We start from the raw sequence: 25,405 nt of genomic DNA on the forward strand, positions 1-25,405 counted from the left end.
ACCTTAATTCTTCCTCTTCGAGAGACACGAGCTTAACTAAACGGCAAGTAACTATCTTCAATAAAGCTTATGAGCTTTTAACTCTCTGTGGAATCATGTACAATAAATTATGCGAGATGAAGCGTTGATCTTCCTGAGATTATTCGTGATCGAGTTATGTTTATAAGTCTTAACCAAATGATGGTGAATATTCCGAGCGTCTATGATGATTATAAATAAATACAAATTCTTGACTAGTTAAAATTGAGTATGAGAAATTTATTGCTTTTGCAAACAAAATCGATGTTTTACTACCCACAAGTCTTACAAGTAATAATAGCTGAAATTTTTTAACACACGATCAAAACCTAAAATAAATTACGAGAAAAATAAGACCAAATCGTTTCTCGTCATTAAACATTTACCACAAGTGATTTGAAGTGTTCAAAAGCTCCAAAGAAACATCAAAGCGGGTAGGTAATGGAGAGTGAAGCATTCATAAGATAGTGCAATTATCTGTCTGACACAAGCTCTGAACAATACTTCATCATTCAGACACTTCCCACTGAAAAAGCACAAACACCATCACAAAAAAAAAAAATCTCAGACAAGGTCTTTTAGATAAGATCAGCTACATTCATTGGCATCTCGTCAATCTGGGTACTGTAGTACTGCTCAATGTCCCGGAGGATCTTGATGTCGTCGCTTTTACCAAAGTTGATCGCAACACCCTAGAACAATGACCGTATTAGTTGGTTAAAACAGATATTCATTTTGTATAATTCACAGCTTTGACAGATCAATCCACGACAAACAATGCAGATAAATCAGTTACCTTACGCCCGAAACGACCAGACCGTCCAATACGATGAATGTAGAGCTCACGGTTGTTGGGGAGATCATAATTGATGACAAGAGAAACCTGTTAAAAGAAAGTTTCTCATGTCAATTCAAACTCTGCCATAATCTTATGACACATATTCTGACAGAGGAGACTTTTCCTGCATTATATTATCTACACAAGATACAGCGAATAAGTAATGACTTACTTGCTGCACATCAATCCCACGTGCCCATACATCTGTCGTGATCAAAACACGACTGTCGCCTGACCGAAACTGGTTCATGATCTCATCTCTCTCCTTCTGAGGCATGTCGCCGTGCATTGATGAGACTGTAAAGTTATTACTCCTCATCTTCTCACTTAACCAATCCACCTATAACAAATGCAGAGATAAAGTTGAGCGACACATTGAAAAGAAACCATACTTCAAGAACCCTAGTTACCAAAAACATCAAAAGCAAAGTCTATAATGCATCAGGATTGTATATAGTTTCGCAGATTAAAATTGAAGGCCAATGCAACCTACAGGTGAGAGTACAGCTTGTGAGTATTCTAGAGGAGTAGAGTTGTATTTTTAACTCTGTTTAAGAGTACAATATTTTGAGGACGTTACAAGATTCCAAATCCAGTTAAGATAGCAGTGCTAGAAGCTTAATGTGAACAACATGAGATACCTAATCACCTAAACCATTTCAAATAAAGTACAGAACTACAGATAAAGTTGCTTATCTTAAGATGAGCGACATGATTACCTTTCGTTTTGTGTTGCAGAAGATAACAGCTTGAGTAATAGTAAGTGTGTCATAAAGATCACAGAGTGTATCAAATTTCCAATCCTCCTTCTCAACAGCAACGAAAAATTGTTTAATGCCCTGAAAAAGTTTAACACGAAAGTTAACCAGGGAAGCATATGAGTGTGACCCTACTGTAAAATTAAATATCAACAAGCATACAGATGCAGAAGAAAAACGTACTTCCAGAGTCAACTCATCACGCTTCACAAGTATCTTCACTGGATCCGTCATAAACTTGGATGTCATCTCCAAAATCTCGTGAGGAAGAGTTGCAGAAACCAAGCAGACCTATAAACATAGGACATCAGGTCAGAGATATCAAATAATGGAAGCTTGTCATACTTCAGTTAATAGCTACCAAAATTTTCGCATGGATCATTCAAGCAACTCAACGATGAGCTACAAGGTCCAATCCCCAGAGTCAAAGCAGCCAATCCAGAAAATAAGAAAGCAAGTGCAATAACACCCAATAAACTAGATATAACCAACACATGATATTTGAGCACTGAAATCGGACCTGTAGATCGGGTGGGAGATATCTGTAAACATCATAGATTTGGTCCTTGAACCCTCTGCTCAGCATTTCATCCGATTCATCAAGAATCAAAAGTTTAATAGCTCTGGTACGTAGACTTCTCCTCTTTATCATATCACAGACACGGCCAGGTGTCCCAGACACAACATGGACACCATGCTCCAGCTTCCTGATGTCTTCTCCAACGCTCTTCCCACCGATGCATGCATGTGCTTGGATACTGGCGTGTAGTCCAATAGCTTGTATCGACTTCTCTGTTTGTGAAGCCAGCTCTCTCGTTGGTGATAATATTAAGGCCTGAACCCTGCAAACAGAGTTGCCAAATTGATGAGTGAACTTGTAAAAATATCTTGCAGCCTAAAAGCAAGTGTTACAAAAAGCCAGAATAACTATCACACCTTCTCAAAATAGGAATTCTTTTATATACCAATAACTTTCTAACAAGTCAGAAAACCGTGATGAAACACCAGTGTCGTACTAATTGAACATTAACCAAACAATCAATCAATATGTATCCCAGCAAAACTGTGAGAATCCGAGTATCAAACACCCCCACCAACAAATTGCAAAATTGATTAAGAAAAACCTAATGATGTAAATCAGGACATAATGAAATCGACCAGAAGAACAATTCGTACAAATCAGTAAACTTAAAACACCGTAATTAGGGTTTTCCCAAGCAGAAGGAAAAGATAACATACTCTCTAGTCGACGTGTCAACGATTTGGCAGACGGAGAGAGCAATCATAGAGGTTTTTCCGGTACCGGACTGAGCTTGAGCAATAACATCGCGCCCTTGGAGAATCGGCATCACCGCTCTCTGCTGAATCGCAGATGGCTTCTCGAAACCGAACTCGTAGACGCCGCGAAGCACATCCTCTTTAATCCCCATATCATTGAAACTGGTGATGGGCTCGATCCCTTCGGTAGTCTCGAAGACCAGCTTGTCGTCATCCATTGGTCCGCCGCCTCTCCTACCGCCTCCACGGCCAGGATTCGACATGCTCGCTTCCGCCATAACTCTCTTTAACTTAATCTCCTTCTGGATTTTTTTCTCTCTCCTAGGGTTTTCGATCGTTTTTTCCACGATTTGGCTTTTCTCGAGGATGTGCTGTCTGAGATAAGCGCGGCTCAGTGGATGCGATTTTATAAACTCGACAAATTTTGTGGGCTTTTATATCAAATTATAGTAAAAATACCGACTCTAATCGATAAAGTTTTCCTTTTTATATTTAATGGGCCTTAGAGCTTTGGGCCCATATCAATATTAAGAAAGTAACAATGTTGTCTCAAAACGACAACCTTGTATCACGAAGCCGACCGAACCTCGCGAACCCAGCAGCCTGAGAAGAACCTACTTAGATCGGTCTTTTTTCATTTTTTTATCTCTCTCCTCTGGTCTGTTGGGATTTTTTCTTTGTCTCTCTCCTTCACCTTATCTCGCTCCTGATTCCGTTTCCTCTTTGCTCAAAGCCTGATTGGATTTTTTCTTAAAGCTTGGGGAATGAATAGAATTGGTTTTATTCCTCTGTGTTAAAGGTTCGTGTTTTGTAAGATATGGTTGATAATAGGTGAACATACCATCATTTCTCTATTAATTCACATATTGAGATGCGTTTTGTTACATGGGATTTTCCACTCTGCGTCATAATGTAACTTTTGATTTATGTCTGCTATTGACAAAACTAATTAATAGGGAGATGATTTTCCTGAAGTGAATTATTCCTCAAGTCGAAACAAATGTTATAGAATCTATGTTGAGTTGCTCTAGCATGTTTTGCATTAATCTTTACTTCGGTTTTGGTTTGTTTTAATGGTGCGTTTACATGTGCGATGCATAAAGTTTGGATGGTGCAAGAAATCGACTCTGCAAGTGATTGTAAATCAATGAAATCTTTTCTTTTTTTTTGGTCGCAGTAATCTTGGATTTTGAGGTTGCGATGTATACTAGAGCAATAAAGAGGAATCAGAGATGGGGTTTGGTATTGCAGCAAGCCAAATACTTAGTTAGGCCAGCCATTCGAGACTACACGGTGTCCAGATCTTATGGATTCACAAATAAATTAACAAATCATTTGAGTAGAGAGTCTCTCCTCTGCTCATTTTCTCCCCGTGGTAATAGTCTTGCCTCGGGAAATTGTTTAAGATTTCCGAGGAACAGTCAGCTTCGTAGTTTTAGTTCTGAAGGTGATGGAAGGAATGCTAGTGAGGACAAACATGTCTCTTTGAACAAAGAGAGTGGCATAGATGATGGCAAAACCGAGAAGGAGAAAAGTAGTTGCAGTGTTGGGAATTTAGATTCGCATGCTAAACTTGGAGAACAGGACCAAATAGAATGGCTCGATAACGAGAGGCTTTCTAGTGAATGCAGAAAGAAGGAGACACCTTTCCTTAGTAGACGAGAAAGATTCAAAAACGAGTTCTTACGGAGAGTCCAACCTTGGGAAAAGATGCAGCTTTCTTGGGAGACCTTCCCTTACTATATCCAGTAATAATCTACTTATTCTGTGTATTTATTCTCTGTTATTGTATGTCTCTTTCCATTTATGCTTATGGATTCTGCTCATGCTCATTTCCTTAGCGACCACACGAAAAATATTTTGGTGGAATGTGTTACCTCACATATAAGACAAAAGAATGCCGCTTCCATATATGGTGCCCGTTTAGATTCTTCAAGTGGAAGAATATTGCTCCAGGGTGCTCCAGGTTTGTGATTAACTTTGATGTTGTTCTTTTATCGAGGAAATAGAAGATGGCCAATAAAACATCTACTGTTTATTCAGGCACTGAACTTTACCAAGAGAGGCTAGTGCGAGCACTTGCTCGTGATGTACAAGTTCCCTTGTTAGTTCTTGACAGCAGCGTTCTTGCCCCTTATGTGAGATTCTTATGAGTAATTTGCCTATAACATGCCACCATTTTCCTTTCTGTTTTTTTTTCCGTGTGTTTATGTAATCTTTCTCGATTCTGGATCAGGATTTTTCTGATGACTACAATGAAGAATCTGAATCCGATGGTGAAAACGCAGAAGCGGAAGCAGAAGGGTGCGCTACAGAATCTGAAGCTGAGGAAGAATCTGGATCTAATGATGAGGAGGCTTCTGAAGCGAAAACAGATGGTAGTGACAATGATGAAGCCTGCATCAAGGTTACTGAGGAAGATATCAAGAAAATTGTGCCAAAACTTGAGGAGTTTGGAAAGGTATGATTGCGTTAACAGATTCATAAAAGTTAGTCTGTACTGATTGTTCTTTTCCTAATTTTACGTTTACCATGATACTTGTTGTTTCTTTTTGCTGTACCCCGTGACCATTGTGATCTCTTGGACCCTGTCATATAAGTTTATTTTATTCTTACGAATATGTTATTGGAGGAATTGTGCACGAGTCACCAGGTTGTACTAAGCCTTCTGTTTGAAAGCTGTTTCTTTGTTCTAAATGATGACAATTTGCACTGTTCCCTTCTTGAACATTTAACTAATCGAGTTATAGAAATTGCTGAATATTTGCTTACTAGCTCTAAATTGTGGCAGTTAGTAGCGGAAGAACTACAAGTTTCTGGTGAAGCTTGCGAAGCGGCAACTGTTGAGCATTCTGATAAAGCCAGGCGACCTGCAAAGAAAGGTAACAATCCTATTTCAAAACTCTAGAAAACATCTTCATCATTTCAAATTCTAGGTAGACTTGAATGTATCAGTTTGCTAAATGAGTTCAACTTTATTATCTTTTTATACTATCTATCATAATTTTCTTGGTGTTCTCTTTCTCTCACTAGCCTTTCACTCTTTCCTCATTCATTTGTCGGATTGCTAATTACTCTTTGTGCCGTCATTTTTCCACTTTTTCCTTATTTCTATTTGTGGTTACATAATTGCAGGAGATCGAGTAAAATATGTTGGGCTTTCTAAGAAGGGGGATGCAAAGCAGAGGTAGTTTACTGATTCATTTTTGTGGAATTTATTCTCTAACCGTGCTTTTAAGATTGACATGTTCAACACATATTTTAGTAATGAGTTCACTGGAAGCTTTTAGATTCTTAAACGTGGGTCACTCATGAAAGCTCAGTCTAAGTAACTAAAGGAGCCTTGTGAAAATAAAGACAGATCATATTATGTTTTCTCGTCAAATGCCAGAACTTAATTGTGTTTGTTTGATATGCCTTTGGTAATGATTTTAGTGCGTTTAATTTGAGTCGTTCCCGCTAAAAATTATGCACGAAGATATTGGATACCCTATATTGTCTTTAACCAAATATTATATACCTGCAGGCCATTATCTAGCGGACAGCGTGGAGAGATCTTTGAGGTGAGTGGGAACAGCATTGCGGTCGTATTTGACAATGAAGGTGATACATCATCAGAGGGAAGCAAGAAGAAACCAACAAAGCAGTCCCAAAAGCTACATATGCATTGGATAGATGGTATATTTACTTCATAAAGTTATATATGGTTGATGTGTGATCGTTGTTTTTTTTTTGAAAAACTATTATCTATGTAGACAATAAACAATACATAAATTAACCTCTATATTGTCTGTGCAGTTAATGACCTCAAGCATGATTTGGATATGCAGGAAAAAGATGGCTACACTGCCGTGGAGGCTTTAAATGAGGTATTTTGGAAGCGAGGTGATGCTTTTTTGTTGCTTTTCAGCTATCGATGTACATGTTCCTTATCCCATAGATCAGATCAGATAATGTGGCCAGCGGTAACAAGTGCTCTTAAGTTTAAATGTAGTTGAAACTTAATATGGATGGTTCAACCTATGCTGCGTTCTTGGGATGGAAATTTATAATATCTCTGCCCTAAGATGTGAAGTCTAAAGTTGCATACACTTTCTTCAAGGCACGTAAAACTTGAAGTAGCCTTAATTTAATAGATTACATTCAAATGTTCTCGTTCGTTTAGTTTCCAGAACGTTTACTGGTATTCTGAGAACTGTAACCTAGCTCGAGTACTATATCACTGAATCTTAGAAACCTTTTGTAATACATATAAGTTTTATATGTGTGGATTCTATCTTTTATGCTTAGCTGTGGATGCCTGTGTTTCTTTCTCTATTTCTCTGGCCAGTGAGCTGTTTTTTGCAGTGTCTTTTGCACTACTAATAAGTATATCTGGACTTTTGGTTTTCAATTTATTCCATTATTTTCCTGTGTTTGTAGGTTTTCCAATCCACGCAACCACTTATTGTCTATTTTCCAGACTCGTCCCAGTGGTTGTCTAGAGCTGTACCTAAATCAAAACGAAATGAGTTTGTAGACAAAGTTCAGGAAATGTTCGATAAATTATCAGGTCCTGTTGTAATGATCTGTGGACGGAAGATTGAAACAGCCTCAAAAGAGAGAGAGAGATTCGTAAGCCTTTCTCATGTGTCATTGTGCAATGGTTTTTCTTTTGTTATTGATCAGTAACTTAATTTTTTTTTGTACCTTTTTTTGTTTTGAACAGACGATGATACTCCCAAACTTTGGCCGCATTTCGAGACTGGTATGTTAGCTAAACATAAAAGTAACGTTGATAATGGAATCTTAGTACTTATCTATTGTGGTATATTCTTGAAACTTGTGGTTGGTTTCATATGCACATCAACCACTAACTATTTACCTTTGATGCCTTTGTGTCTTGCAGCCCCTTCCGTTGAAGCGTCTTACTGAGGGACTCACCGGAAGGCAAACATCAGAGGAGAAAGAGTTATACAATCTCTTCACTAATGTTATAAGCCTACACCCTCCTAAGGTATGCCTTAAATCTTTTGATTACGTTCTTACATGATTCTGGATAACCTCTGAAAATTGCATTGATATGTTTTTTCACACTTATGTGAGATTGCATAGACTAGTCAGAATCAGATAATGTCTATTGTGAAAATATCTCTGTTAATACCTTTTAGGTTACGGACATAAGGAGAAGTAAGCTATTTGAAAACCTTTGACTTTGATATATTAAAAAAAATATATACAAACTTTCTTCCCAGTCTCCTTGGATGGAAGGTTAAATTCATCTGCAAACAATAGCCTGGGATGCAAATGCCCACACAGGCAACTCTGCTAGCTGTTTCTTGAGATTTCTTTGTTCCGCATGTCTTCTTCTCAAACTCGTACTTGTTTTCTTCTTTTTTATTTCTGGTGCAGGAAGAAGATACCCTCGTAGTATTCAACAAACAACTTGGAGAAGATAGAAGAATTGTGGTATCACGGAGCAATTTGAATGAGCTACTTAAGGTACACATCTAGATTGAATCTCTATAAAAAAAATGGAGTCAATTTGTGATTTTTTCATAATCATTGTAACACTTGAGAACTTTCTCTCAGGTGCTTGAGGAAAACGACTTATTATGCACAGATTTGTACCAAGTGGACACCGATGGCGTGATATTGACAAAGCAAAGTGTGTAACTCCTATGAATAAATTAGTTTATTATGTAGGTGTTTGCTCGTTATGTTTTAGCAAGGTTGTTAAGTCTTAGCTGTGACGTGTTGGATAAAGTTGCTGATTGAGGATATCAAGCTTGCCTTTACTATATGTTTTGTGTGACATTGGTTGCTCTAATGGCAAAAATCCGGTTGTTAGGAGAGCTATGATAAGGCTTTTACTTGCACTTATATGTTTAGATCTTTCACATTGTTTGGTTGTATGAGTTGAAACAGGATACAGTCCCTTGTGATTGACGTTGATTTCGGCCACTGTCTCTAATTTGTCCCAATCACTTATGTGGTGACCAAGAGTGCTCAGAAACTTGTCTATTTTGGTTTTGCAGGGGCAGAGAAAGTTATTGGCTGGGCAAGAAACCATTATCTATCATCTTGTCCAAGCCCATCGATTAAAGAAGGCCGCCTGATTCTGCCTCGTGAAAGGTAATGGCATGGGTGTGGCTTTATCTTTTGGGTCTATGATTTTATCTTTTATTTGAGTTTATCTTTACTGTTGTCTTCCTCTTTTGTAGCATTGATATTTCAGTTAAAAGGTTAAAGGCACAGGAAGATATCTCCCGGAAGCCTTCACATAGCTTGAAGGTTTAGTTTCTCCCCCGTCTGGTGTTTTGGAATGTGGAAGTTGAATAATCATAGTTAATCCCACATAGATATTTTCTTGCAGAATATAGCAAAGGATGAGTACGAAAGCAATTTTGTTTCAGCTGTCGTTGCTCCTGGAGAGATTGGTGTCAAATTTGACGACATTGGTGCTCTCGAACATGTGAAGAAGGCATTGAATGAGTTGGTTATTCTTCCCATGAGAAGACCAGAGCTCTTCACTCGTGGAAATCTCTTGCGGGTATGTCATTATTTTATTTTCCCTTAAGGGATGTATTCCTCATCTTGTTTTTTTTCCTGATGGCCTGAGTTCTTTCTTGTCCAGCCGTGTAAAGGCATATTGCTTTTCGGTCCTCCTGGTACGGGTAAAACGCTACTTGCCAAGGCGCTTGCTACAGAAGCTGGGGCAAACTTCATTAGTATAACTGGCTCAACACTTACATCAAAGGTACATGGAGCCTTCAACTATGTTGTGTGGCCACTAAAAATAATCACTTTCCAACTTCACATCTGATTGGTTCTTGACTATGTCAACTTCGTCTATTGTCTTGCACAGTGGTTTGGAGATGCAGAGAAGCTCACAAAAGCTCTGTTCTCATTTGCAACCAAACTTGCGCCTGTGATTATTTTTGTCGATGAGGTGAGACATTGTGTGTCTTTATAGATATCACTCTTCTACTTCAGTTATTGCTCTTTATGGTAAGGAGTGACTGAAAATTCTTTATTTGGTTTTGGCGGGTAGGTTGACAGTTTGTTGGGGGCTCGTGGTGGTGCTTTCGAGCACGAGGCAACACGAAGAATGAGAAATGAGTTCATGGCAGCTTGGGATGGTCTCAGGTCAAAAGATAGCCAAAGGATCCTCATCCTCGGTGCCACCAACCGACCTTTTGATCTTGATGACGCCGTCATTCGTCGTCTACCAAGAAGGTTAAAACCAAAATGCTGAGTTTTCAGTTTCTCCTTTGGAACATTTTGTCTCATTGAAACCATAATCTGGGGCTTCTGTTTTTAGGATATATGTGGATTTACCAGATGCGGAAAACCGGATGAAGATTTTGAATATATTTCTGGCTCAAGAAAATATTGAAACTGGTTTCCAGTTTGATAAACTTGCAAAGGAAACCGAAGGATATTCAGGAAGCGATTTAAAGGTTTGTCATTTCAGGGTTTACTCTACAAGTTCTGAGTATTGAGGAATCTGTGTCACTTAAAAAAGAAGTTCTTGTTTTGAAATCGCAGAATCTATGCATCGCTGCTGCGTACAGACCTGTTCAAGAATTGTTACAGGAAGAAAACAAGGTAAAAAGACAATGCACAGATCTTGCTTATAACCAGTATGGTAAAAAAGACAATTTTGTAATCACTCTGGTGTTTTGCGATGTCGATTCCTCAGGGTTCGGTAGGGAATGCAGCTCCTGATCTACGGCCTCTGAGTTTGGACGACTTCATTCAATCTAAAGCTAAGGTATGTTGATCATCTAAGTTTAAAGAAAACAGCATCTGTCTTTATGCTTCTTCTTCTTCTTCTTCTTCTTCTTCTTCTTCTTCTTCTTCTTCTTCTTTTTGTTTAATATTGAGATTGCATCATTCTTAATGCAATTGCAGGTAAGTCCGTCTGTGTCGTATGATGCAACTACTATGAACGAGTTGAGAAAGTGGAACGAGCAGTACGGTGAAGGAGGAAGCCGGACTAAGTCTCCTTTTGGTTTCTAAAAGCAATTTTGTTCCCTATATTCAATGTCTCCTCTTTTTAGGAATCAAAAACTCACTAATTTTTTTCATGTCATAAACAATAAAAATCACTACTGAATTTCAATCCTATATTTTTAAAAATAGATATAAAATATAGCCAATTCACTGTCCCAATCTGCTTAAACCCTTAATTTTCTCTCATCTCACTTCTGTTTTTTTCTTTCGATTGACTTCACAATTCTGTGCTAATAGTCAATTTACACACCAAAAAAAAAAAAAAACAAATTTCTGGTATCTCGTGATTAATATTTGTATCTCACAACTATTTCTTTAATATTCTATTGGTAAACAAAAAGGAAGTGAGGACAAAACAAGAATTAGATATATCAGCTCATTCTCTTCACGCGCTCTTTTTCAGTGTTTACTAATGTAGTGGAGGACTATTCCAACGTTTACTCACGCGCCATGATGCGCGTGTGGAATTACTCAAACAAAAGTATTTCCAAATTTTCTTCAGACAAAAAAAAGGTAGAAAAAAATTTAAATTGAAATAGCCGTATCTATGCTAATTTCAATGGCGGAAAGGAACGGCGAGGAAAAAAAAAAAAAAAAAAGGAGTAAGAAAAGACTTACACACACACTTCCTCTCTGCTCATCTTCTCACATTCGAAAGAGACGATGTCTGATATAGCAGCGCCAAAATCGGTGACGGTTGAGAAAATGGCGGAGGAGGAGCAGGAGGACGACGCGGCGGCGGCGGCGGCGGAGGCGGCGATTGAGGAGCGGTGGAGTCTTTACGAAGCGTACAACGAATTACACGCTCTGGCGCAGGAATTAGAGACGCCGTTCGAGGCTCCGGCGGTTCTTGTCGTCGGACAGCAGACTGACGGCAAGAGCGCGCTTGTGGAAGCTCTCATGGGGTTTCAGTTTAACCACGTCGGAGGCGGGACCAAAACTCGCCGGCCGATCACTCTTCACATGAAGTACGATCCTCAGTGTCAGTTCCCTCTCTGCCACCTCGGATCCGACGATGATCCTTCCGTTGCTCTCCCCAAATCTCTCTCGCAAATTCAGGTGTTGTTATCATTTTGCTTCTTGTTTCTACCAAATACAAGAACTTGTATTTCTTGTAGAGAAGCATAATGCTCATTTCTGATATGTGTTTTGGGTTTTAGGCTTATATTGAAGCTGAAAACATGAGGCTGGAGCAAGAGGCATGTCCTTTCTCTGCGAAAGAGATAATTGTGAAAGTGCAATATAAGTATTGCCCTAACCTTACCATCATTGATACACCTGGACTTATAGCTCCTGCACCAGGACACAAAAACCGAGCACTTCAGGTTCTTTTTTTTTTCCCCTTCTATGTCTGATTTAGTTTTTTAGTGGTTTTGCCTGATTTGAGAGTGGCTCTTTTTCTTAGGTTCAAGCACGGGCTGTGGAAGCTCTAGTGCGAGCAAAGATGCAACACAAAGAGTTCATCATTTTATGCCTCGAAGATAGCAGTGACTGGAGCATTGCAACTACTAGAAGGATAGTGATGCAGGTACGAGGCTCCCAATTGCGTCTAACCCTCGTCTTTATTTAGCTATTTTTTATAAAGTTTTGTTCTTTTCTTCATGTAGGTTGATCCTGAGCTTTCTAGGACGATTGTTGTCTCCACTAAGCTTGACACTAAGATCCCTCAGTTCTCATGTTCATCCGACGTGGAAGTTTTCCTCTCACCTCCTGCAAGCGCACTTGACAGCTCCTTATTAGGCGATTCCCCTTTCTTCACGTCTGTGCCTTCCGGAAGAGTTGGCTATGGACACGATTCAGTATATAAGTCTAACGACGAGTTCAAACAGGTATATGCTATGCTCTCTGATTCATAGATCTTTTCATGGATTCTAAACTGCGTGTGGTTTTCATTTCAGGCTGTGTCACTTAGAGAGATTGAAGACATTGCTTCTTTAGAGAAGAAGCTCGGCCGTCTGCTGACAAAGCAGGAAAAGAGTAGAATTGGTATCAGTAAACTGAGGTTGTTTCTAGAAGAACTACTCTGGAAAAGGTAGAACTGCTTTTTTAGTTCTCTGTAAATTTGCAGCTTCTGTTTCCCCATGTAGTTTAGCTTTTCGATATATTCTTGATGCCATTCTCTTTCAGGTACAAAGAGAGTGTTCCATTGATCATTCCACTTTTGGGAAAGGAGTACCGCAGTACAATCAGAAAGCTGGATACCGTTAGCAAGGAACTTAGGTTGCAATTTTATTTTGTCTGAAAATGTCTAGTTGATTTTAAGGCAGTTTAGTTATTTTCTTTTGATGTAAGAGAATTTAACTTATTGGTGGTTAAACTCTTTCCTTTCAATGCAGCTCTTTAGATGAAGCAAAACTCAAAGAGAGAGGCAGGACTTTCCATGATCTCTTCTTAACGAAGGTCTCTGTAGAGCGCATTTTGATTTTTAAGATTTCTTTTTATGCCTGGACTTAGTGAAACAGAGAAGTTCATTTGGTAATCTACTCCGTTTCTCATGTGTTTTGTTTTTATGTTCTTGACCAGTTATCTCTGTTACTGAAAGGAACAGTTGTGGCCCCTCCAGATAAATTTGGTAATGTTACTGCACTGTTCTCTACCATCTAACTATCTTTGGCAATGATCTTTCTTGTTTGTGGTTGTTAAATTGGTCTTTTGCAAGATTAGTTTAGCTAAATGCATATTGTTCAGTTCGACTTGGTCATGATACTTTATTAACTTTTCGAAGCACATTGTGTAACGACATTCACTTTATGTTGTGTTCGGTGATAACTTATCATGATGCTTTTTTTCAGGTGAAACATTGCAAGATGAAAGGACGCAAGGAGGAGCTTTTGTTGGTACTGATGGTCTCCAGTTCCCACATAAGCTAATACCAGTAAGCATTTCCCTTGGAAAATTGTTTTTACTTGGCAAAGCAAGCTTGGCGTAGTCTTCAAAATCTATTCTTTTCAATTACAGAATGCAGGGATGCGTCTTTATGGTGGTGCACAGTATCATCGTGCCATGGCTGAGTTCCGTTTTCTAGTTGGTGCTATCAAATGTCCCCCAATAACGCGAGAGGAAATTGTAAATGCATGCGGTGTCGAGGATATTCATGATGGAACAAACTATTCCAGGTATCATAGCAACGCAGTTTTGCATTTTTGTTGTATTTGCTTCTCAGACCCACTTTCAGTAGCTAATCTGACCTGCAATGTTTCTCGTGTTTGCTATGGGACTACTTATTCTCTTTTATCTTACTTGCTTTTGTAGAACAGCTTGCGTTATAGCAGTTGCAAAAGCTCGTGACACGTTTGAACCTTTCCTTCATCAGGTGATAAAGATATATCTACTATTTTCTTCTTCTTTCGTGGAGGATGGAAAGAAATGTTACTAATCACTTTAGCTATACATGATAGTGAATATTGAAATATAACATTAGATTTGCTAGGACTCTTATTTGTGCTCAAGAGTTATTGAGTAAAACATGTTAGGCTTACAGAAGATTTTGTTTTTTCACAATCATTCCGTACAGAAAGTGTTTTTTCAGTTCTCATTTGTGTTTGGTTTTGTGTTTGTTTAGTTAGGGGCCAGGCTTCTACACATTCTCAAGAGATTGCTTCAAATTTCTGTATACCTTCTTCAGGTAGGCACTGCTTTTTTTTTATTCCTGATGGTCTCCTCCTTATTTTTACCTTCCACCAGCAAATTGCTTGATGTGTGTTTTAAATTTTAATAGAAAGAAGGTGAATACTTAAGTGGCCATGAGGTGTTTCTCAAGCGGGTTGCTTCAGCTTTCAACAGTTTTGTGGAGTCCACAGAAAAATCATGTCGTGACAAGTAAATCTATTTCCAGCTCCTGCACTTGTCTATTTTTAGTGTCCATAGATTTAATCTTTCAGTGCCTAGTAGCTACCTGTTTTCTGGTGAACTTCAGTGATTAAATCTCCCTATAATTGATTGCAGATGTATGGAGGATTTAGCAAGCACGACTCGCTACGTTACGTGGTCTCTTCACAACAAGGTTACTCCTACAGCTTTATTAGCTCTGTTCCATTGAGTTGACACTAGAAGTAAAAATCTTCTCATAAAAAACTTGTTTGAATTTTGGTGTTTCGTTTCTCATTCAGTAGTTTTATCTTCTCCCAATGTTATATAGAACCGAGCTGGTCTACGTCAATTTCTAGACTCATTTGGCGGAACAGAGCAACTTACAACATCAGGTAATCCCATAGGTTTTAGTCTTCCCCATGACGCACAAGGCGGCACAACAGACACAAAGTCAAGATCAGATGTGAAGCTAAGCCACCTCGCCTCAAACATCGATTCAGGTTCCAGTATTCAGACAACAGAAATGCGGTTAGCTGATCTTCTAGATAGCACGCTTTGGAACCGCAAGCTTGCTCCTTCTTCCGAGAGAATTGTCTACGCGTTGGTCCAACAGATATTCCAAGGCATACGAGAATACTTTCTTGCCTCAGCTGAGTTAAAGGTTTTGCTCCTACTTCGGTTTATACTCATATTCTTACTTTTAAAGTGAGTTTCTATTATGGTTAAGTGGGCTCTCTTGTCTTTGTGTGTTTCGTTTGTTCTGCAGTTTAACTGTTTTCTTCTAATGCCTATCGTCGATAAGTTACCTGCTCTTCTCCGGGAAGAGTTGGAAAACGCATTTGAAGATGACCTTGATAGTATTTTCGACATCACGAATCTCCGGCAATCACTTGATCAGAAGAAACGAAGCACAGAGATCGAGTTGAGAAGGGTAAACCAAATTTATACCCTGAATATTATGATCGTGCTTTACTTTTCTATTTGTCATTGAAACTCTGCAAAAGAACTAATTCTCGATGTGTATAACCACGTATGAGACAACTTTATGTTGATATACTTTTTGTTTTCATGTTTTGGACAGATAAAGAGGATAAAAGAGAAATTCAGAGCGATGAATGAGAAGCTAAACTCTCACGAATTTGCTCAGAATCTAAAGACGCCTTCCTCGCAGTAGTGACTCAAGTCATGGATCTCTTTTCAAGATATTTTATTTGCTTAGTTTTAGGTTAAATAAAAAGAAAACAATCGAAGAATGTTTCATGAGGGAACATCTTATGTGTTTCAACTTTGGATGTCCGAAAAAAGTACAAAGGAAAAGTTGTCGTTTCAAGTGATTTTTGGGTTTGCTTGTTGGTCTAATAATTTGCAAACTTAAGTGTCTTTGCAACATGAAAAAACCTGAAAACACCAATTAGTAGTCGCATGCTACAGATACATGTACACCGACAGAAAAAACATGTATACTATCTTTAAAAAGATATGTAGATGCGTGCAAGAGATACGTAGATGTGTAGCTCTTAATCTCTCTATCCAGTTTTTTTCCTTGAAAAAAGAGAAATGTAACGATAGGGTGGAATTCTAGAAGAAATAAAAAATCATCAAAAGTTGTATTGGATCCTTGCTATATCGGAGTTTAAAGGGGTCAGAAGACCTCGGTCAATTAGGTGTGTGGTATTGGTCATTTGGTTGATATATAAATAATTTTAGAAGTATAATTTATTCTTTTAATATAAGACTTTCAAGGATATATGGTTCTCTACCATCTGTGGATGTATAAAATTAAAATTATATAGAAAATTCATATATTTGTTCCAATCGTTAGGGACAATAGCCCGTGAATGCATCAAGACCCCAGTACTTATTTCATCAAGGCAAATTAGTGGTGCTATGAATTGAGAGACCCAGTACTTCTTTTCTTTTTCTTTTTTTTGGCTAAACACCCAGTTCTTCGTTTCATCGAAGGACGATATCACGTGGTGAATGCATGAAGTTTTAGAAAACTTCCAAAAGAGAAACAATTAACCAAAAACCTAAAGATTGTTTTTTAATTAATAACTCAAAATGTAACTTTTCCCAGACATGCTATCATGTTTCTTATACCAGGAGGGTTTCAGCTGATAATATCAGACTAATTGAAAAATTTACAGAGTGTAATGTAATATTTTTTTCCTTAAACTAAAAAGGTAAAATGTAATATTTTACCATTATTTCATTTTTTAGTATCTTTTTTTGGGTTTTTAGTCCCTTTTTAAGTTGGAGAATGCATATCTTTTTGACAAAAGAAAAATGTAAAACAGCCGTATAGTATGAAAAATAAATTAAAGTCTTTATGAATATGAAAAATAATGCATGTGGATCAGTGGATTTATATGCTTTTACTGATATATTTGATTCAACCTGAAAAGTATATATATATATATATATATATGTATATATATATGGGTAATCTGCTAACATTTTGAGTAGAAAAATGCTTTTTGAATCATAAGTAGCTTAATGATATACTGAAATAAAATTAGATTATATTTCGTTAAAGAAGTTATCTACAGCTTAAAATTTCGATGTTTTAATTCTTTTTAACCATCACTAATACTCATTTGACCTACCCTCCTGCCCATTAACCTTCACCTACCTAAGAGCACATTCACATTTTAAACACTATCTTTCTTTCAGCCATATCCTCAAAATAATAATAATTAAAAAGAAAATTTGAAAGCTTGACGATTTTCTCCACGTGACGAGAAACGAAGGTTTTTTCTTTTTGTTAAATACGAGAAACTAATGTTTTCTCCACGTGATGATTATTCTGTGATATTGATGTGATCTAACTAGAGCTCCAAACAGAAAAAAAAAAATATTTTAAAAAGCTGGTGAAATAAACGACCCAAATTTATCAAGAAACTTATAGAGCTAAATTATAAACGTAAACGTAAATAAGAAAAAATCATTGGACATGTATAAATTTAATTTGATCACTGAGGTACTTATTTTTTATTACAGATAGCTTTCGATTAAAAATTACCAAATATGTTATATAACAATATATATATCTATTATAACTGTACATTTGAAACCTATTATTCTGTGACAAGAAGGAAAAGGAAACCTATTCGTATTTTCTTTTGTTTCCAGCGGGTTCACGGTCAATCAAAGAAACAAAAAAAAATATTATTGATATATATATATAGAGTAGAATAAAGGGATCAAAGTTAATTGCTTGAAAAAAATGGATAAAAGAGATTATATTTATTTTTATTTTTGATAAATGTTCTGTTTATTTTCGTTTAAGTTTGTTATTATTTTAAGAAAATAAAACTATTATATAAAGAGAAGCAGTCCAAAGCTTTATAGACAACTCAAGTTTCTTACACAAAAGCAACTCGACGATCAAGCATCAAATCTATGGCTCCTTCTGCGCAACCTCTTACTACAAGGTAAAATATATTGCAACAATTAGAGTAGTCTGATAGTATGATCTGTGAGCGATGATGAATTGATGAATATTTCGTTTACAGTGTTCCAGATGAGAAATACGCAAATGTGAAGTGGGAAGATTTAGGATTCGGGTTCGTTCGTACGGACAATATGTATGTTGCAAAGTGCAAACATGGAGAGAATTTCCAAGAGGGAAGTATTGTTCCTTTTGCCGATTTCCATATCAGCCCTTGCGCTGCAGTTCTTCATTATGGCCAGGTTTGTTATTAATTGATAGAGATCTTACATTAACTACAAAAAAAAATTAACCATCATCATATTTATAACTAAGATCGTTTTAACATTGCATGCATATAAATATGAGCTATTAGACTTGTGAAACTTTGAAAAGATCATAATATAGAAATCAAACGAAGTAACTTTAAAGTATTGATATGATGATACTCCTATAAATTTATTAATTTTATAGATTTATGCAGCATAAATAATTCTAAAGTAAATTGTTTGATCAAATATTAATTACTATAAGATATTTGAATTATAAACATATATATATGTATAACAAACTAAATAGTCTAACAGCCCCATATATAAAATTATATGAACAAATAAATTATTTGATGCCGGATTAAGTGATATTGCATGGGGAAGCAAAGCAGTCTGAAATATTTGTCGTTTAATTGGGTATGAATAGGGTTTATATGAAGGGCTAAAGGCTTACAGGACAGAAGATGGCCGGATTATTATATTCCGACCAGACCAAAACGGTCTCCGCCTTCAAGCTGGAGCCGACAGGCTTTGTATGCCTTATCCTTCGGTCGATCAATTCGTCTCCGCCATCAAACAAGTTGTTCTTGCCAACAAGAAATGGGTACGAATATATTATATCCTTTAATTCTATGCATTAATTCTTCAGGGGCTATAATAGAACTTAAAAAATATTGAATGGTTTATTTTATTTTTGTATATATATATATATAGATTCCTCCTCCGGGGAAAGGAACATTGTATATCAGACCAATCTTGTTTGGGAGTGGTCCTATACTTGGCTCATTTCCAGTTCCTGAGTACACCTTCCTAGTGTTTGCCTGTCCCGTTGGACGTTATCACAAGGTGAGTATGTTCTTCTCAACATCATTTCTTGAGTGAGTACACCTTCTTGATTTTCTTATTTATTTATTTTGGTTTTGGTATAGGATAACTCGGGTTTGAACCTGAAAATTGAAGATAAAGTTCGTCGCGCTTTCCCAAGTGGAACCGGTGGTGTGAAGAGTATCACAAACTATTGTCCTGTAAGTTTTGAAAACAAAAATACATCAACTTTTAATATTAGTATAGCTATGTTTTAGTTTACTAATGTAATTAATGGATGTTTTTCTTGTTGAAGGTTTGGAAAACATTGGCAGAGGCGAAAGCACAGGGTTTCTCTGATGTTTTGTTTTTGGATGCTGCAACTGGCAAAAACGTGGAAGAGCTTTTCGCTTCTAACATTTTCATAGTCAAGGTAAATAATTATATATATATATATATATAGACGTTTTGAGTAGTGAAGTGTGAAGAATACTAAGATCAGTGCGATTTGTATTATTGTATACAGGGAAATGTCGTGTCGACTCCACAAATTTCAGGAACTATTTTGCCTGGTGTCACACGAAAAAGTATTATCGAATTAACTCGTGATTTCGGCTACAAGGTTTGAATATTTCGAAATCATATGATAAAACTTATATATTAGGTTGATCCAAGTTTGTCAATATCTAAAGATTCCGTTGGATTCTTATTCTTGATAGGTTGAGGAACGTGTTATTCCCGTTGAGGATCTTCTCGACTCGGAAGAAGTTTTCTGCACTGGCACTGCTGCAATTGTGACAACTATTGCGTCCGTAACATTCAAAGACAAAAAGTAATCTTTTATTCCATGTCAAATCTTTCTTTTCAAACAAATTGTTAAGTATAAGAAAAAGAGCATATATATTTTCATAAAAGTTTTGACTAAAGAATTTGGTGTATATTATATTCAACACGTACAGGTCTAGTTTCAAAACAGGGGAAAAATCATTGGCTGCAAAGCTCTTTGCGACGTTAACGGATATCCAGATGGGTCGGGTCGAGGATACGAAGGGATGGACGGTGGAGATTGACCGGTCCCACCAGGGTTGAAACTTTGAACCTGTAATTTGACAAATTATATAAACAGAAGTTAAGAAACATCTGAAGATGTCTCTCTCGTATCTTTGTGTTAATCGTAATATGTCATTGTCGTTGTGATGTATTTTTCAAAAGTTGTTGGTAAGTTGGTAACATTATGTAAGTTTATTATTATAAAGTAAAAGACAAAGAAAATATTATAAATTAAATAAAACTCATATGGCTGAATTATCGTTAGCCTTTGTGTAGCCCTTTCATGTATTCAATTTGTGGCTTTAGTCTGTTGCCTTTTTGTTGGTCCTGACCCATAGGTCATTAAAAGGAGAATTCTTTTTATAATGTCAATTGAATTAGCATTTGTCCCCTTAATATTTTCTAAATAAAATTTGTCTTTTTAATGTTTAATTGAAATTTAATCCAGTTATACCCTTTAATTACGAATTAATAAATTAATTATTTTTTTAAAAATGTTTTATTAATTAAAAAAATATTTTTCTACAAAAGCATAAAAAACTCTCAAAAACCCTGATACTTTTTCTTCATGGTGTCTTCATCTTCTTTTTCTCCAATTACAGTCACCGGAAAAATAATTGCCAGTAAATAAAAACTTCTTTGTTTTGTCTCCTACTCCGCCTAGTCGTATTCTTCACTTTTTCTTTCAGTATTTTCATTTAGTTTCGATTCTAGGGTTTAGAAATTCTCAATTGATTTCCATAAACCACAAATCACATAGATATGTAGCATGTTTGAAGCAGAATATATGTAAACTTATAAAAAAAAAATCTGTTATATCAAAGTGAAAAAAAAAGAAGAGAACGATGACAGCCAAAAAAAAGAAAAAAAAACGTTAAAAACTGATTAAAAATGTGAAATTTTTTTAAAAAATAAATAAAAGATTTTCGAAATTTTTTTGATCTGGGAGTTAACTAATTTTCCTAAATTTTCTCAGATTTTGGTAGAAGATGTATTATACATTAATGTAAAATGAAATCAATAGGTAGAAGAATCGTTCTATAATAACGTAGAACCTAGTCTAACAGGTAGAAGATGTATTCTACCAACAGGTAGAAGATGTATTCTACCAACAGGTAGAAGATGTTCTATCCAGTAAAACTTATAATCTACCAATTGGTAAAATTTATAAAAACTTATAAAAAACGACTTCTACATGCTGATAAAATATGTGAAGAACTATAGAAATGTGATTTTACGTGAACGTAAAACATTATACAGGCATTCTACCAAGCGTAGAACAAATTTTAAAAATATTTTTTTTCCATAAATGATATCCAAATATATTTTTAATTCCTTTTTAGGTATTTTCGAATTTTTTAAAATATATTTTCGAATTAATTTTTAATTATAATTGCCATAACTGATTTAAAAGGGTAACTATGTCAAAAAGTGATAAAAAAATAGAAAACATTAAGGGAACAAATACTAATTCAATTGACATTATAAAAGCAATTCTCTCTTAAACTATTGGAATATTTTGATATTCATGGAGGTAAACCCGATTTACAAGAAGTCACCCTTATTTGGATTGTTCATTCTATGATCAGCTACAAAACTTCAGTAATCTCATCACTATCACTCACAACGTAACTTGCTTCTCCATTGTTGTTGTTGTTGCAAGAAGGCTCTGTTTTCTCCAGCATGGAAACCACTGATTTCATAAACGGTCTAACCTGTGGAGACTTGTTCGTACATATCAAAGCAATGGTCAACACTCTAAGAGCATCCTTCTTGTATTCATCTTCTATAATCGGATCTACTAATTCCATCATCCTCTCTCTGTTCATCTCCTTGCTCCTGCTCCAAACCCACATGACGATATCTCTGTTCTCGCCGAACTCTGCTTCCACTGGTTTCTTCCCCGTCACCAACTCCATTAGCACCACACCGAAGCTGTATACGTCGCTCTTTTCGCTCACGTTTGTAGTGTATGCACATTCTGAGAACAACAACGAAATGATTTGCAATTGAGAGAAGTTAGAAACATGTAGTTTGAAATGCAAGGAAATGATTGCTTGAGAAGCAAGCAATTTGAAGATAAGTTGACCTAATGGTAGGAAGAAACTTTAAAAGGTTGTAAAACTCGGATAGTATGATAAAAGACACTAGAAGATCCGAACTTACCAGGGGCAATGTAACCGAGAGTTCCTTTAACGAGTGGAGCAGAGAAATCTTGTTGAACAGAATCAGGCTGAATGATTTTAGCCAGTCCAAAATCAGCAATCCTCGGTCTCCATTCTTCATCAAGCAATATATTGCTGGACTTCACGTCACGATGTATCACAGGCCGATCTAACCCATGGTGTAGATACGCTAACCCTCTAGCAGCTCCTAAAGCTATAGCTTGTCTCACACGCCATCCAATCTCTTGCTCACCACGACGCTCGTGTAGCTGTTCCCACAAGCTTCCATTAGGCATAAACTCATACACAAGCAACTTGCTGTCTTCACTCGTTATGCTGCAGAACAACTTCACAACGTTTATGTGTTTTACATTGCTTAATGTTGCAACTTCTGCCTCGAACTCTTTGTTATTGTTGTTGTTGTTGTTTCTGGCGCTTAACATTCCTGTTGAGCTTCTGAAGCTTTCGTTGCAAATCTCTCGTCCCCATATGTGTTTAACGGCTAGTGTTTCGCCGTTTTTTAGGGTTACTCTGTACACATTCCGTTGACCACCTCTGCCTATGAGATTCTCTGACTTGATCTCATCGATTATTTCCATTTCATTCAAGTTTAGTAACCGGAAAGAGCTCAGTACCCAGTTGTTCTTCTTTTGAGCCGTTCGACTTGACCTATCTCGGTTTATCTTGAAGATCACGTTACAGAATAGAAGAAACAAAGCGAATACCACAGCAACGATGGAACAGATCTCCAATTTAGACAAGTGTTTTGCTTTCCCCTCGTGGCCGAGAGGTTTTCCACATAGACATGGCTGAAGATATGCGATCTCTGAGCTGCATAGCCCTGAATTTCCTTCAAAGCTTCCGGTTTTGAGTGGTTCAGGAACAGAACCGGTTAATTCGTTGCCGGATAAGTCAAGTAAGCTCAGCTTAAGAGACGATAAACCAACCGGAATCGTTCCTGATAGTTTGTTTCTTGACAGATTCAGAGAATTCAGCAACTTTAAAGATCCAAAACTTTCAGGGATGTTACCAGAGAGTGAATTACCAGCGAGGTTTAGATCAGCCAGAGATGTGCACAGGCTTAGTGACTCTGGTATAGCACCAGATAGATTATTCTGGTCAAGATAAAGACTCACAAGCTCCTTGAATTTTCCGAAAGAGTCAGGGATTTGCCCGGAAAACTTATTCATACGAATATTAACAGACACTAGCGAGGTAGCTCCAGAGATCTGAGACGGTAGAGAACCTGAAAACCAATTTCTGCTCAAATCTAAAGAGCCAAGAGACTTGGCAAAACCAATATCATCAGTGAGAGTTCCTTCAAAACGGTTTGAAGCAAAATCAAGAAAGTGGAGATTAGGTAAACCCCAAATCCCAGGAGGAACCACACCAGAAAGAGAATTATTGCTTACACGAATACGAATCAGAGTCTTACATTTAGCATAGCTCTCTGGGAATTGTCCTGTGAATCTGTTTTGTAACATCAGAAGATGCGTCATTGCTCCTTTCTTGCACATATCTGAAGGAATCTGACCTTCCAAGAAGTTTTCAGACACGTCTATGTAATGAAAACCTGTCCAAGATCCGAGTTTCTCCGGAAGCTTCCCCGTGAGCTGGTTTCTGTAAAGAGACAGAGCAGCTAAACATTTGAAATCTCCAAACTCTTTTGGGATCTCACCGGTTAGTCGATTTTCGAACAATCCAAGAGAAACAAGGCTCTTTAAAGACCTGAGCTCTGACAAATCACCATCTAACAAGTTGTTGGAAGCGTCGAAGCTCCTCAAATTCGTCAAATTCCCAAACCCTAATGGTAACTTACCGCTCAAGTAATTGTTGTAAATCTCAAGCTGCTTAAGTTTTCTGAGATGAACTATCCCTTTCGGAATCTCGCCGGAGATTTCGTTATCAGAGAGCTCAAGATTTTGTAGACGAACAAGATTCTTGATTCCCTCCGGAATCTTACCGGAGATGCTGCTGTTACTCAGATAAATCCAATTCAAGGCGGTGAGATTGAGAATCTCTCCGGGAAATGGATGCGGTTCGAAATGGTTATCTCCGACGCTTAAGAAACTCAATCTCTTCAGGCGTTTCAGAGAATTCCATGGAAACTTCCCGGAGATTCCAGAGGCGTTTAGGCTCAAGAACTCGAGAAAACGCAATGAATCGATCGTCGGAAACTCGCCGGAGAAATTGTTGATTCCGAGGTCTAAGTATCTCAGGCGATTACAGTTACTTAGACTCTTAAGAATCCGGCCACGCAAGAAGTTGTTTCCAAGAACAAGCTTCTCCAGAAACTTCAAATCGCAGATTGAATCGAAAGGAAGATCGGAGCTACTGTCGTCGTCTCCGTTGATCAAACTCCGGCTTCCTAGGTTGATCTCGACGACGTTTCCGATGGAGTTGCAGACGATTCCGGCGAATTCACAAGCCGAGTTCTGGTGATTAGTCCAGGTGGAGAAAACGTCGTTTGATTCTGTTTTTGCAAATACGGATTTCAACTTGAGAAGATTCTCGACTTCTCTTTTATGATTGGACTTTGATGAAACGACGGGAAGTAAAAAGAGAAGGCGAAGGATAAGTAGTCGCCGGAACATTATACTCTTCGCCGGAATTTTAAAATAAAATAAAATAAACGGTGGTGAGTGGTGACTCGTTGTTGTTATTTGATGCAAGTGAAGAAAGAAAGTATAAGTAAGGCGGTTTGTATCTCTTATATTCAAATATGGAAAACATTTGAAAGGTGCTCTATGTCATGCTTTCCCTCTTTGTTTTTTTCTATTATTATTATTTTTTTATCTTAATCGGATTAATTATATGTAAATAATATGCGCTCGCTGATTCGTGTCGTGTGTATATAAAACAGGAAATTAATGCAATTTTCTGTTTCAAAAAACATATTTTATACATTCATGCACCAATACCTTACGTTACACCTACATATAGTATGATTTTTCGAATTATACTATTCCCCTTTAGTCCTTAAT

At 37.1% G+C, this 25,405-nt stretch overlaps 5 protein-coding genes across 5 annotated transcripts; 3 read left to right on the top strand and 2 right to left on the bottom strand.

Moving 5' to 3' along the window:
* Nucleotides 1-261: 261 nt before the first annotated feature.
* On the bottom strand, nt 262-3,277 carry LOC18025364 (eukaryotic initiation factor 4A-III homolog). Its single transcript, XM_006406401.2, has 7 exons — nt 2,854-3,277; nt 2,135-2,456; nt 1,798-1,905; nt 1,576-1,695; nt 1,029-1,196; nt 815-901; nt 262-710 (listed from the first exon to the last, which is right to left on the bottom strand). Exons 1-7 carry the CDS (start codon nt 3,168-3,170, stop codon nt 597-599), a joined length of 1,236 nt encoding a protein of 411 aa, XP_006406464.1. The 5' UTR covers nt 3,171-3,277; the 3' UTR covers nt 262-596.
* A 195-nt stretch (nt 3,278-3,472) lies between these two features.
* LOC18025365 lies at nt 3,473-11,042 on the top strand. The gene is made up of 24 exons (XM_006406402.2): nt 3,473-3,691; nt 4,070-4,640; nt 4,734-4,858; nt 4,936-5,030; nt 5,129-5,353; nt 5,684-5,774; nt 6,028-6,079; nt 6,419-6,570; nt 6,691-6,761; nt 7,315-7,506; nt 7,601-7,639; nt 7,781-7,888; nt 8,284-8,373; nt 8,464-8,539; nt 8,910-9,006; nt 9,096-9,165; nt 9,248-9,424; nt 9,509-9,631; nt 9,740-9,823; nt 9,926-10,110; nt 10,196-10,334; nt 10,423-10,482; nt 10,577-10,648; nt 10,789-11,042. The coding sequence occupies exons 2-24, from the start codon at nt 4,093-4,095 to the stop codon at nt 10,894-10,896; spliced, it is 2,979 nt and encodes a 992-aa protein (XP_006406465.1). The 5' UTR covers nt 3,473-3,691; nt 4,070-4,092; the 3' UTR covers nt 10,897-11,042.
* Nucleotides 11,043-11,462: 420 nt separating this feature from the next.
* LOC18025366 (dynamin-like protein ARC5) lies at nt 11,463-16,046 on the top strand. The gene is made up of 17 exons (XM_006406403.2): nt 11,463-11,949; nt 12,051-12,215; nt 12,296-12,418; nt 12,498-12,719; nt 12,789-12,922; nt 13,018-13,110; nt 13,227-13,290; nt 13,414-13,462; nt 13,683-13,765; nt 13,849-14,006; nt 14,143-14,203; nt 14,453-14,515; nt 14,609-14,709; nt 14,836-14,893; nt 15,029-15,361; nt 15,467-15,631; nt 15,782-16,046. The coding sequence occupies exons 1-17, from the start codon at nt 11,554-11,556 to the stop codon at nt 15,872-15,874; spliced, it is 2,361 nt and encodes a 786-aa protein (XP_006406466.1). The 5' UTR covers nt 11,463-11,553; the 3' UTR covers nt 15,875-16,046.
* Nucleotides 16,047-17,976: 1,930 nt separating this feature from the next.
* On the top strand, nt 17,977-20,531 carry LOC18025367 (methionine aminotransferase BCAT4). Its single transcript, XM_006406404.2, has 9 exons — nt 17,977-18,134; nt 18,216-18,393; nt 18,830-19,006; nt 19,117-19,248; nt 19,332-19,427; nt 19,523-19,639; nt 19,733-19,828; nt 19,926-20,038; nt 20,166-20,531. Exons 1-9 carry the CDS (start codon nt 18,103-18,105, stop codon nt 20,293-20,295), a joined length of 1,071 nt encoding a protein of 356 aa, XP_006406467.1. The 5' UTR covers nt 17,977-18,102; the 3' UTR covers nt 20,296-20,531.
* Nucleotides 20,532-21,845: 1,314 nt separating this feature from the next.
* On the bottom strand, nt 21,846-25,015 carry LOC18024234 (receptor-like protein kinase HAIKU2). The gene is made up of 2 exons (XM_006406406.1): nt 22,423-25,015; nt 21,846-22,237 (listed from the first exon to the last, which is right to left on the bottom strand). The coding sequence occupies exons 1-2, from the start codon at nt 25,013-25,015 to the stop codon at nt 21,846-21,848; spliced, it is 2,985 nt and encodes a 994-aa protein (XP_006406469.1).
* Nucleotides 25,016-25,405: the final 390 nt, after the last annotated feature.

The sequence above is a fragment of the Eutrema salsugineum genome, unplaced genomic scaffold, assembly GCF_000478725.1.
Source record: "Eutrema salsugineum unplaced genomic scaffold, Eutsalg1_0 scaffold_13, whole genome shotgun sequence".
Taxonomy (NCBI): Eukaryota; Viridiplantae; Streptophyta; class Magnoliopsida; order Brassicales; family Brassicaceae; genus Eutrema; species Eutrema salsugineum.

Excerpts from the sequence above, each read along its gene's own strand:
- LOC18025364 (XM_006406401.2), bottom strand. The coding sequence starts at position 3,170 with ATGGCGGAAGCGAGCATGTCGAATCCTGGCCGTGGAGGCGGTAGGAGA. Across the intron at positions 1,696-1,797 it reads GTGATGAGTTGACTCTGGAA|GGCATTAAACAATTTTTCGT; the intron begins GTACGTTTTTCT and ends AAACTTTTTCAG. Across the intron at positions 1,197-1,575 it reads TCTGCAACACAAAACGAAAG|GTGGATTGGTTAAGTGAGAA; the intron begins GTAATCATGTCG and ends CATTTGTTATAG.
- LOC18025365 (XM_006406402.2), top strand. The coding sequence starts at position 4,093 with ATGTATACTAGAGCAATAAAGAGGAATCAGAGATGGGGTTTGGTATTG. Across the intron at positions 8,374-8,463 it reads ATTTGAATGAGCTACTTAAG|GTGCTTGAGGAAAACGACTT; the intron begins GTACACATCTAG and ends ACTTTCTCTCAG. Across the intron at positions 10,335-10,422 it reads ATTCAGGAAGCGATTTAAAG|AATCTATGCATCGCTGCTGC; the intron begins GTTTGTCATTTC and ends TTGAAATCGCAG.
- LOC18025366 (XM_006406403.2), top strand. The coding sequence starts at position 11,554 with ATGTCTGATATAGCAGCGCCAAAATCGGTGACGGTTGAGAAAATGGCG. Across the intron at positions 12,419-12,497 it reads CTAGAAGGATAGTGATGCAG|GTTGATCCTGAGCTTTCTAG; the intron begins GTACGAGGCTCC and ends TTCTTCATGTAG. Across the intron at positions 12,923-13,017 it reads GAAGAACTACTCTGGAAAAG|GTACAAAGAGAGTGTTCCAT; the intron begins GTAGAACTGCTT and ends ATTCTCTTTCAG.
- LOC18025367 (XM_006406404.2), top strand. The coding sequence starts at position 18,103 with ATGGCTCCTTCTGCGCAACCTCTTACTACAAG. Across the intron at positions 19,249-19,331 it reads CCGTTGGACGTTATCACAAG|GATAACTCGGGTTTGAACCT; the intron begins GTGAGTATGTTC and ends GTTTTGGTATAG. Across the intron at positions 20,039-20,165 it reads GTAACATTCAAAGACAAAAA|GTCTAGTTTCAAAACAGGGG; the intron begins GTAATCTTTTAT and ends CAACACGTACAG.
- LOC18024234 (XM_006406406.1), bottom strand. The coding sequence starts at position 25,015 with ATGTTCCGGCGACTACTTATCCTTCGCCTTCTCTTTTTACTTCCCGTC. Across the intron at positions 22,238-22,422 it reads TCTCGGTTACATTGCCCCTG|AATGTGCATACACTACAAAC; the intron begins GTAAGTTCGGAT and ends TGTTGTTCTCAG.